The 11,479-nt window shown below is 41.3% G+C and overlaps 1 protein-coding gene across 2 annotated transcripts in view; it reads right to left on the bottom strand.

The window, feature by feature from the left end:
* CLIP3 (CAP-Gly domain containing linker protein 3) overlaps nt 1-11,479 on the bottom strand; it is a 1,549,977-nt gene that overhangs the window by 1,267,653 nt on the left and 270,845 nt on the right. For both annotated transcript variants that reach the window (XM_044055010.1, XM_044054942.1), the window contains exon 3: nt 2,510-2,649. In XM_044055010.1, the coding sequence (XP_043910945.1) occupies nt 2,510-2,649 (140 nt within the window). The remainder of the gene's footprint in view (nt 1-2,509; nt 2,650-11,479) is intronic.

Here is an 11,479-nt window from a genome sequence, read left to right as displayed (position 1 = left end):
TATAGCATTTGAAATAAAAGCTTTTAATTAAATCCAAACATATGTAATCATTATAGAAGTAAAGATGAAAATAGCATGGACACTGACAGGTTTGAAGTGTTTATGGTAACTAGGTAGAAATAGCCAAGTAATGGGACATGGGAAGGGCTGCTGGGGGGGGGGTTACTGCTGCCAGGGGGTTGTATGTGTGTAGGTGGGCCCCAATCACTACCCTGCTTAGCAGAAGCGTAGCTGGTTCAAATAGTGCCCTGGACTTGTACTATAAACCACCACCCCCACCCCCACCCCCACCCCCTAAGCTCCTCAAGTGAAGATCAAAAATGCACTTCATTTACTGTACCACAAAAAAAAAAAAAAAAAAAAAAAAATCAGACGTTCCTTCTACGGGCACATAAACTAGGATGCCAGATGCATGACATCCCCCCTCCTGGATCCAGCCATTCAGATCTCATTTCTGTGTCCCTGCCTCCAACCCTCCTTTAACACACCCTGCCTCCACAGAGTACTACAGCGCTCATGGTTTAGTTTAAAAAAAAAAAATCTCATTTTTAAATTCTAGCAAACTGCCTGGTACAAATGAAGCAGACAGTTGCTATAGTTTATACCCTGCCTGCACGGAGCACTGCATCACTTATAATTTAGTTAAAAAAAAATCTCCTTTTTAAATTGTAACAAACTGCTTGCTACAAATGTACCAGTCAGTTGCCAGAGTTTATATCCTGCCTACATGGAGCACTACACCGTACAGGTTTTAGTTAAAAAAAAAAAAAAAAAAAAAAAAAAAAAAAAATTACTAAATAAAAAGATTTTTTCTTCTTTTGAATGGTGGCAAACTGCTTGCATTAATAATGTAGCAAGCAATTTCTACTGTTTAGACCAAACACAGAGTGCTACAGCACTCAGGTTTGACCAAAAATGTAATACCGGCTTTTAAAAGGTGATCATCTGATTGCTCCTACAACACTTTGTGCCCAGGGCACTTGCAACTCTCATCCCACCCTAGCTACACTGCTGCCTACATCCCCATTTGACTATAGTCCAGCTGTGGTCATTCACACACATTTTCAGGCAATATAGATAATATCCAATTCTTCAAAAGCATGTCTTTGGGAAGTGGCAGGAAACTGGTATATTTGGTGAAACACATGCTGATGCAGAGAGGACAAGCAGGCTTCACACAGAAAGCACCTCAGCTGAGAAATGAACTCAGCGGAAAAATGAAGTGAAGAACCAAGCTATCTGAGGTAGCAATGCTAAATGCTGCATCATTGCACTGCCCTACAGAGGTTCATGTTATTCTTATTTCTCTTTAGATAAGTCTAAAACAAACAGACTAAAGATTGCAGGTTCAAAAATCAAACACTGTGGTACTCCACTAGCCACATCCTTTATTCCATACAACACTCCTTTTACCTCAACCCTCTAAGTTCTTCCCATTAATCATTCTGAAATCTAATTTCTCAATTCTAGAATGTTTCTAAAAGTCATGGAACACAGCCAAATGCCTTAATAAAATATAAGTGTACCACATTTATTGGAAATCAGCTATCAAACACCTTTGTAATCCAGACATAAAACTCTGTTAAGGTTGGCTAGAGATTGTTGCCCTCCATAAAGGCCACAGTTCTTCCCTTTACTCTGTTTCCATTATATTTCTAGCAAATTATGCAAGACTAACTGGTCAGTAACTTCCTAGATTTTTTACTACTGCAGCATTTAGAAGAACCCACTTCATCTACTATCCTGCACTCTTATGGCACTTCTGTGCTTGTTAATGATCTACTGAAAGCTTGTCAGAGCTTTTGACATATAACCTACTATATACTTGAATCTTTAATGAAAGCATCAGTGGTCCTTGTGCCTGTTTTGAACAACCTCTACAGAGACTATCATTTTTGGCCATTTCCTACAGCTATAGCCTGGTCATTCAGATTTTGTCAGCTAGCTGAATCTCTACAGGTATACAATTCTCTGTTGCACTCCTTGTCCCTGGTCAGAAAATCAGTAGTCTGTGACTGTTCTGTGGTCCTCAATTCTTTTTGTCAGAGGTGTAGGAGAGGTACCTAATGTCAAGAGGACTAAGAAATATATGCAGGATCTCAAGCAAGTCTTAGCGATGCACAGCCAAGGAAGTTTAACGCCAAAAACTTAAATTATTAAGACGCCAAACCTAGCTTCTCATTTCTTTATTCACCTCACAGTGAATGTAAACTGTGACATTCTGGGCAGAACAATGTCTACATTTTAACATTTCTATTGCACATAGGTATAAATCAGCTGTCAGAAGAAGCTGCAAGGATATATACTTTGTTTTTTGTAATTTCAGATTGTGCTGTGACTCTGCTTTAGTGTGGGAAGCACATGTATCAACAGGATAAGTGTACATATAAATGTTAGTGTCCATCCAGCTACATGTACTTGCAAAAGTTACATTTTTATTCAGACAACTGTCATTTACATTCTCTATCTGCAGCATGTATTGCATTATGTTACTGTACAAATTCCTCACCTCATTTCCAATTATGTCAATCTTATGTTGCACTTGTGGTACCCACTGTCTTATAATGGCGAAAAGTTCTGGAACTGTAGTCCTTGGGTCAAACAGAATTTCCTGGCAGGCAGGGTCATTGGGGTCAAAGAATGTATATGCTGTAATAAATAAAAAGAAGCAGAATGAGAAAGGGCATATGCTCAGTGAATTAAACCTTAGTAATGATCATGGCTTAAATTCAATCTCCTGAAATGACTGCTGCAATTCAAGTTCATCAAATTATCTTATTATCTTACAGTGCACACAGATTTATGTTTATTCCAATCAACCAGCCAGCAGCTTCCAATATCTGCTGTTATCTCTTAAGACCAATTAATTAAGCAGTTCAATACAGTTAACATTTTAATGTATGGAGAAGCCGAGTAGTGCACTATCAGGGAACCTTAAAGGAATAACACTCCAGTTGACACAAACATCCTTCAAAACGGTCTCACAGAGACAGATAACTGGTGCCAGCACCATGGTTTAAAGCTAAATGCCAAAAAATGTATAGTCATACCCTTTGGCAAAAACAATGCGCCCACAAATTACCACATAGGCAGAAACCCATTAAGTACAGAGAAAGTTATTAGGGACCTGGGGACCCAAGTTGATAGCAATCTTTCCTTTGAAAACCACACTGCCAAAGTGGTTAGAAAGACCTTCTACATAGCCCACCTCATCACGAAGGGTTTCACATCTAGATCAAGAGAGGTAATCGTGCCCCTTTATTCATCCCTCATCAGGCCCATCATAGAATACAATGCCCCTTTTGGGATGTACCTTACCCGACACCTGCAGCAATTAGAAAGACCACAAAAGTATCTCACCAAGAGGATCAAGGGTCTCAAACAGATGCCATATGCTGCTCGGTTAAAAAAACTCCAGCTCTACTCAGTTGCATACCGCTTACTTAGAGGCAATCTATGCCTGACATACAAAGCTATGTCAAATCCAGAATTAATGGACATGCTCCACCTCAGTAAATCTAAATACCTTAGAGCCACAAGCTCGAGGGACTTGAACCTCAGCACAGAAATAAATAGAACTTGCTGGTGGGACAGGTTCATAACCCAGAGGCTCCCTTCGCTCTGGAATAGAATTCCAGTTCATGTGAGGGAGAGCACCTCACTGAATCTCTTCAAGAAGAATCTCGATAGGTGGATGGGGGATCGTAGGTTTGTCCCAGGGATTACTCCCGTGTCACTATTAGGCAGAGGCACAGTAAACTAAACCTTAAAAAGGGCACAGTATACTCAAATCAAGGGGTGGCGTAAGCCATACAGAATTGGGCTAGGCTTATAATTGCCCCAGGGCAGATAGCCTAGTATGAACCTATGAACCTATGAGCAACACTTCTTCTCAGTAGTAATTTTGACTTAATAAAATTCAGACTGAGCACTAAAAGAGAAGTGAAAATCCATGAAGTTTCAGCCTGTGATTATGAAACCATGGCTTGAGAATGGCCAGCCGATTCTGAAAAATGAAGTCTTCAAACACTGGCATTACAAAAGTTCACAATATTCATGCTGTAACAGCTATCGCAATTCTGAATTAATTATAAGCAGACTGAATAGCAACTTAAATTCAAATATTTGAACAAATAACTATTTAAGGGCTTTCCTTTTTTACAGAAAGTGCAGACACTTACCTTATAGCATAGAAACAAGGACAATGAGCAAACATAAGGACCATTTAGCCCATTTCCCAAATTATTTTAGAAATACAGCATAAACTATTAAAGATATGATAGGCTAATAGGTTTCAATATGTAGTGTTGAGTTTGAGTCCTTCAGATATCATTTGGTGGCTCTTGTGTAAGTCACTGAACCAGACAGTCCTTACAGACCTCCTGAAAGTGGGTGTCAAATCAACCCAGCCGGACAATACTCACATAAAAAAAACATAAAAATTTAAATAAAAACATACTAGAAGCTGCATATCACTGGGTACTCAGGAACAAAAAGATCACAGCATTCTGTGAAATAGCATGGTGAACAGGACTGAACAGAGAGAGGGTGATTCAGAGAATTATGCAGCATTAACTATTCCACTGGATAAATAGTTTGACATACATCACAAACAGCTGAATGTGTAATGACATGCAAATGTGTGTCAATATGCTATTAAGAGTTATTGCATATGTAAGTGACAAACTTAATCATGGAAGATTCAGAAATGTAAAATGAGTGCACTGCAATGATCCATTGGAATCATATGTTCTTAGCTCCAAGATCATCCAATGTAGAGGAACTTTGCTGTCATTATGATGCTAGGACTAGAGTCAACATTAGCAAAGTAACATGTAGTAGTGGCCACCTTACAGCCAGTGACAACAATGATGGACACTGTCACCATCTGCATCACAGACAGGTCCACAAGTGGCTAAAATACCATCACCTATATGACCAGGACATTGATGACCGAAAACCATGTGACCTGAGACACCATGCAAGTGTTAACAGACATGAGCCTTTCTTACATGGAATCAATGGATATGCATAAAATACTAGTTTGGTGAACACAAAGGTTTGTGCAGCACTAATCATTCTTGTCACAGGGACTCTTCAGCATACAACAGTAGACATGTCAGAGGTAGTACAGGTTTGGGCTTGGAGAATCTTACACCTGTTTTTTGAAGTGATGCTTTAGCATGTGGGGGGCTTATTTGGTTTCTACAGACAACACAGGAGAACATCGCCACTATGATGGCATTCTATGCCACAGCCTATTTCCACTAAACTCCTGGAGGGGGGTCAGTGATTGTACCCACTTGCTATCTAGACCCCAACTTTTTCACACAGCATCCTGTATTTCAAATGAAAGAGCTTTAACTCCATCAACTGTCAGGTACTGCATAATGTACATCATTTTATAAACAATATCTCTGTGTTCCATCCAAGCAGTTCTTAGGCTTCTCACATCTGGCACTCAGTAGCCTATAACATGTTTCATGCAGAGTGCTTTCCATAGGGTCATCTAATTGGCCAGTGCTCACATTACCAGCCACAGACTCCTTGGTATGCTGTTCCCATAGAGATTGGCAGCACGCCACTCAACATAATCTTCAATCCCCTTTTCACAATTTTCTACATGGGATTGGGGTGTCGTGTCACTTACCGCCATCTCTCCCTATTCAATGCCACTCTCCTACCTTCTTCAACTCTCATGTCTGACTGTCGCAGGTCTTCTCTCACACAATCCATCCACCTCTGAGCTGGATGCATTTCAAAGGTTCATGGGTTCATACAAGGCAAATGAACTGAGTAGGCCTTTTTAAGCCTAGCCACGCTTCACAAGGTGAGAATCAAACCCTGTACCTTGTGTCTGTGAGGTAAACACCTTAACCATTACAGCAATCTTGGCTTCTTCTTGTCTGTCCCAAATCTTCTTCACCAGACTGTCTTCTGCTTTCCTGCACATGTGTCTGAACCACAGTAATCTGTTCTCTTTGACCTTTTCTGTAACTATTTTGGCTTCTGCTCTTATATCATAATTTCTTCATTTGTCCCATAGTGTGCATCCTACCACCCAACTCAGACACTTCACTTCCATCATCACTAGCTTCCTCAACTGCTGTCTTTACTGCCCACATTTCTGTACCATACAGTAGTACTGGCTGCATCACTGTTTTGTACACCTTAATTTTCAGCTTCTTTGGCATTCTTCTTTCATACACTCTGTGCCAGTGTGGCTGCAGCCCCTCTGATTCTAGCTTTGAGCTCCTCATTCAGACTTTCCCTCCTCAACCATTCCTTCCAGATACCTGAAGCTGTGAACCTGTTCCACTGTTTTCCCTTCTATCTCAGTTTTCAGCATCTTCTGATTTCCCATTTGCTCCCATTACAACTATCTGTACTCAGTTTCGGCCCATGTGTATTCAGTTTTGCATTCCATTCTGCTATACTTTGCTGAAGTTTTTCCTCAGTCTTCTTGTAATGCCACATCATCTGCATACAGCAGCTTTGTTGACCTGTCCTCTCCAACCTGCTTGTTAATGTAGTACATCACCAGTATGAACAGCAGTGGGCTCAGAAATGAACCCTGATTCACACCCACTCCCACTGGGAACCCCTCTGTAAGACTGAACACTGTCATACTTGAGTCACTGACTCCCTGTACATAGCTTCCACTAATTTTACCAATGTCTCCTGGACTTCAAACCACCACAGGACTGCCCAAATCAGCTTTTTTGGGACCTTGTCATATCCTTTCTCCAAGTCTAGGAATCCCCAATTGAACTCTTTCCTCGTTACTAGCTTCTTCTCAAGTATCTGTCTCACTGCAAACATGAGGTCAGTTGTGCTGCATTCTGATCTGAATCCAACTGCTCATTTCCCATCTTACTTTCTACTACTCTACATATTTGTTTTCCAGAACTTTCCCGAAGTGTGATAGGAGTCTGATACCGCTATACTGCCCACAGTTGTGAATGTCCCTTTTGTTCTTGAACACTGGAACTAGTATACATATTCTCCAGTCAACTGGGATATGCCTTTCTCTCCATACTACTATAAGTACCCTCAGGAACCATTTTTCCTGTAACTCAGCCAACATCTTGATCATATCTGCTGTGACCTCATCTTAGCCTGCTGCTTTCCCTGACTTAATTTTCCTTGGCACTGTTCTTCCTTCTAGGGTGGGTTCCATCTCTTCGATCACAGTGGACTGCATTTCGGGCATTACAGCTTCTGTAGCATTTTCTTCATTCAGAAGCTTCTGAACTACTCCTTTCATCTGCCTATGATATCCTGTGGAATGGTGAGTAGGTTGGTGATGGCATGCCTTATGGAGGATGTCTATCTTCTTTATCTTTTTGTCTTTGCCTTGCAACATGATAGAATTTCGTGTGTCATCCACTGAGTCACTTTCAAGAAGATGGTAGACTGCCTCTGATGCCTTGTTCTTTGTTATTGCAACTCCTGTCTTAGCCTCTTTGTTAGCCAGGCAGTATTCCTTCCTAGCCTGTTCCATCTTTTATATCACTCACTTTTTCCTGTATTTCATCTTTCTTTTGATGACTTCCTGGACTTCTGTGTTCCACCACCAGCTTTCCTTATGTACCTTATTTTCACACCTGTTTTACTGCATATCTGTTCTGTAGTCCTTACACATGCTGTTTTGAGGTGGTGCCATTCTTCTTCAACTCCACCTAATTTCTCTGACCACTACATTCAGCTGGTTGTGGCAACTAGTGGTTTATGCTGTGGGCTGCCTGTTTCACTGGGAAAGACTCTGCAATCACTGATTCTACCCTAGTGCTCTTACCGTACTAAGCTGAAGTCTACCTGAATTGCATGTTGGCCACTGCTGTATGCGATCTTGTGTCTATCTATTTTTCTGAACCATGTGTTGACTACCATCCAGTCATATTCCAGACAGAAGTCTAGAATGACTTCTTTATTCCTGTTGCCCCACCCATGTGCATCCAGGCTGTCCTCATGTCCTATTCTGTTTGTCCTGATATGTACATTCAGGTAATCCAGTATCAACATAAATTCCTATGGTTTTGCTTTATCTAGTAGATCATTCAACTGCTGTTTGAATGTACTCTTTTCCTCACTATCTCACCCCTGCTGTGGGGTACAGACTGAGATTATGAATACTGCCCTATCACTACACTTGAGTCTGAATACCATGAGTCTGTCATTAATTCTGATGACATCCCTCACAGTCTTCTGAAGCCTCTCCCTCACCACAATTCCCACGCCATTTCTACTCTTTCCTCCTCCTGAGTAGTACTCAGTAGTAGCTGCACTGCTCTTCCACTTTGTCTCCTGGATACATGAGATGTCCAGCTTCCTCTTTACCATCATGTCACCCATTTCCAAGTCTTGTCCTGTCAATGAACCTACACTGTGTGCAGGAATTCTTAGTGCATGTTTGGCATGTTGATTACTTTTATGCCACCTTTCATTCGACAGAGCTATCCCAAATAACCCAAGCTGGGCAACTGAACACTGGCTGGCCAGTAGCTTACTGACACAGGGCTGCTGGACTTTATGTAACACACACCCACACCCACACACACACACACACACACACACACACACACACACACACACACACACACACACACACACTGGTCAAAAAGGGCTCATACATCCCACTTACCATTAGCAGAAGTTATTGACTAGATCCTCAACCCATGTGTCACTGGCAAATACCCATATCCATTTTGGTGACATTAGTCAACATGACCAGATCACCTAGAGCCATTTTTTACACCATCAAGTGACTAGCTCTGCCACGGAGTGGAGTCTGTGATCTGTCTTCCCCTATCTTGAGGATAATGCTCACCAAAGTAAATGTCCAAAGAAGTTGGTCTACACAATTCTTCTCCTTATAGGCCACCATTTAAAGTCTTTTCAACTGCCAAAAGCTCCATTCTTTGGTGAGTTTGAGATGAAAACACTCAACATGTTTTTCAGAAGTGCGAGAAACCCCACAGAAGCATAAGGAGAACAGACAAACTCCAAACAGGCATTGGCAGAGGTCAGAATTGAACCTTATACTTTGTGCATGGGAGCTGAAGACCTTACTCATTATGCCAAGAGGCCTCTCATAATGGTGTCCAGTGTTGTGTGTTGCAGGTGATAGAGGATATGCCTTGAAATTGTGTCTGATGAATCCATCCATAACCCCAAAGTTTGTTGATACCGCACAACACTGCACTGTTGGAGACATATATCATCAAATGTATTCTGACTTAGCCTACCCGCTACCTGGATACTTCTGGTGGTGCACACAAGAGTTGGTATAGTACCTTCCAATGACCTGCAGTAAGATATTCATGTTCTGCTCAATGCTACACAATATGGTAGTACAAAAGTAGTTAAAATGTGGGAACATTTTTGTACTGCTTGACCCATCTATGGAAGCAGTACTGCAATAGTCAAGTGAAATGTCAGAGGAACCTGCGGTAGTGGGTACAATATGCAGTGTAAATTGCAAAGAGGCAATGTCTGGTCCCCAACTAATGAGCATGACATTAACAACAAGAATAAATGTGGGGCATGCATTAACAAACATACTGCCTTAGCATTAAAATGCACTGATTAGCCACTCCATGCATCATACATTACCTTACCATTACAGGCCAGAAAATTGGGCAGGACATACTCATCATCATGTGCACAGGCTGGACAGCACACTGACAAGGGAAAGCAATGCTACCACCGATGTAAGGGTTATGAGAAGTGGAAGTGGTAGCCTCTCACAGAGCTATGAAGTTGAGGGAGAATGAGGAATAGCACAGTTCTTCTTCTCCTTTTGGCTGCTCCCGTCAGGAGTCACTGCAGAGGGTCATCAGTCTGTAGAATGAGTGGCAGCAGAGTTTTATGGTGTTGAGTTGCCAGCCTGGTGCCCAACCTTCCACAGAAGGCACACACACAAGCAGGCACTCACACCTAGGGCCAATAATTTAGAATGTCCAATTCACCTGCAGCATGTCTTGGGAAAGTGGGAGGAAACTAGAGCACCTGGAGAGAACCCACTCGAACACAGGGAGGACATGCAAACTCTGCAGAAAAAGCACCCCAGCCAAGAATCAAACTGGAGAACCTCTTCCTGTGAGGTGACAACACTACCCAATGCACCATTGTGCCACACAAGGAATAGTACAGTTGTATAAGTAAAACTTACCATGACAGCAGACATTTGAATCGATCACTTAACAGTAGTCTAAGTGATATGAGATGTCTTGTCAAGGATCAGACCAGCTGACCACCTTTCAAAGCTTCTAGTCTCTGCTCTGCACAATTGAAGCAGGAGAAAATCAGAGTTTAAGGTGGCAAAACTTCACAGTTTTCTTGCTATAGAAAAAAGAGGCTACAGCCCTGAAACTGGGATTCATATTAATAAAATACCACCACCTGGCAAAATTAAGGAGATGGGGAGGGTGCAGTTACATCATATGCGCAGTGATCTATTTGAGCATCTACAGCTACGATAAGTTTTATTTACACAACTATACTATTTTCATCATTAGATCACTGCTGTAGTAGCCTAAGCTATATGGGATAAATACCATAGCATGCATATCAAATGAAGAGAAGCCCCTGATGAACAGTAACAGCAAAGCTTGCACTGGACCTAAAGAAGGAATCATGTCTGAAGTGCTTGATAAAAGTCTGTACAGATGACCAAGCTGCTGACTCTAGTATAATTCTAGTATGTGCACCTTCTCAAAAAGCAACATAAGAGGCTAGAGACCTGGTAGAATGGCCCTGGCCTTGCCCTGAAGTGACTTCTTATGGCGAGAATAACAAAATGGATTAACCTGGGACAGCCATTTAGAAATTGACTGTTTTGACATTGCTCATTTCTTCTTCTTACTTTCACAGAAGATAATCAATCCTGAAAGTTTTTGTCCTGTCACTGTACTTAGAGGTATACACACACACACACACACACACACACACACACACACACACACACACACACACACACACACAGATAATTTTCCTATGAAAGAAAAGCTCTTGGAACTGAGGTATCTAGCGGACACCCCAGAAACATAATCTTGTGTGAAGAAGTCATAAAAAAATTTTGAATGTTCTCCTGGAATCCCAGCTTGTGTAAGAGATCTCTTAAAGTGAAAGATTACTCACACTAAAAAAGATTCTGCAAAGATAAGCAAGTCATCTAAATATGGAAAAAAACGTGGTACCCTTTAGCTTGTACTAAGCTATAATTTGAGCTAGACTCTTCAAACTCTTGGTGCAGTGGATAATCCAAAGGGTAAGGCAGAGAACTGATAAAGTGATCCAGAAACAAAAAACCTTAAGAAACACCTGAAGTATCGATTAATGATAAGCATCTTTTAAATCTAGTGTTATCATAGGTTCACAGGTGGTTACAATACAAAGGTCTTTATAAGCCTAGCCGTGTCTACCCATTATAATACTAAAGAAACCCAAAATAAAGGATCTTGTCTAAACTGGAGAT

Source organism: Protopterus annectens, chromosome 1.part0 (assembly GCF_019279795.1).
Source record: "Protopterus annectens isolate FY-2018-M chromosome 1.part0, PAN1.0, whole genome shotgun sequence".
NCBI lineage: Eukaryota > Metazoa > Chordata > Ceratodontiformes > Protopteridae > Protopterus > Protopterus annectens.
This window is presented reverse-complemented; position numbering and strand designations above follow the sequence as displayed.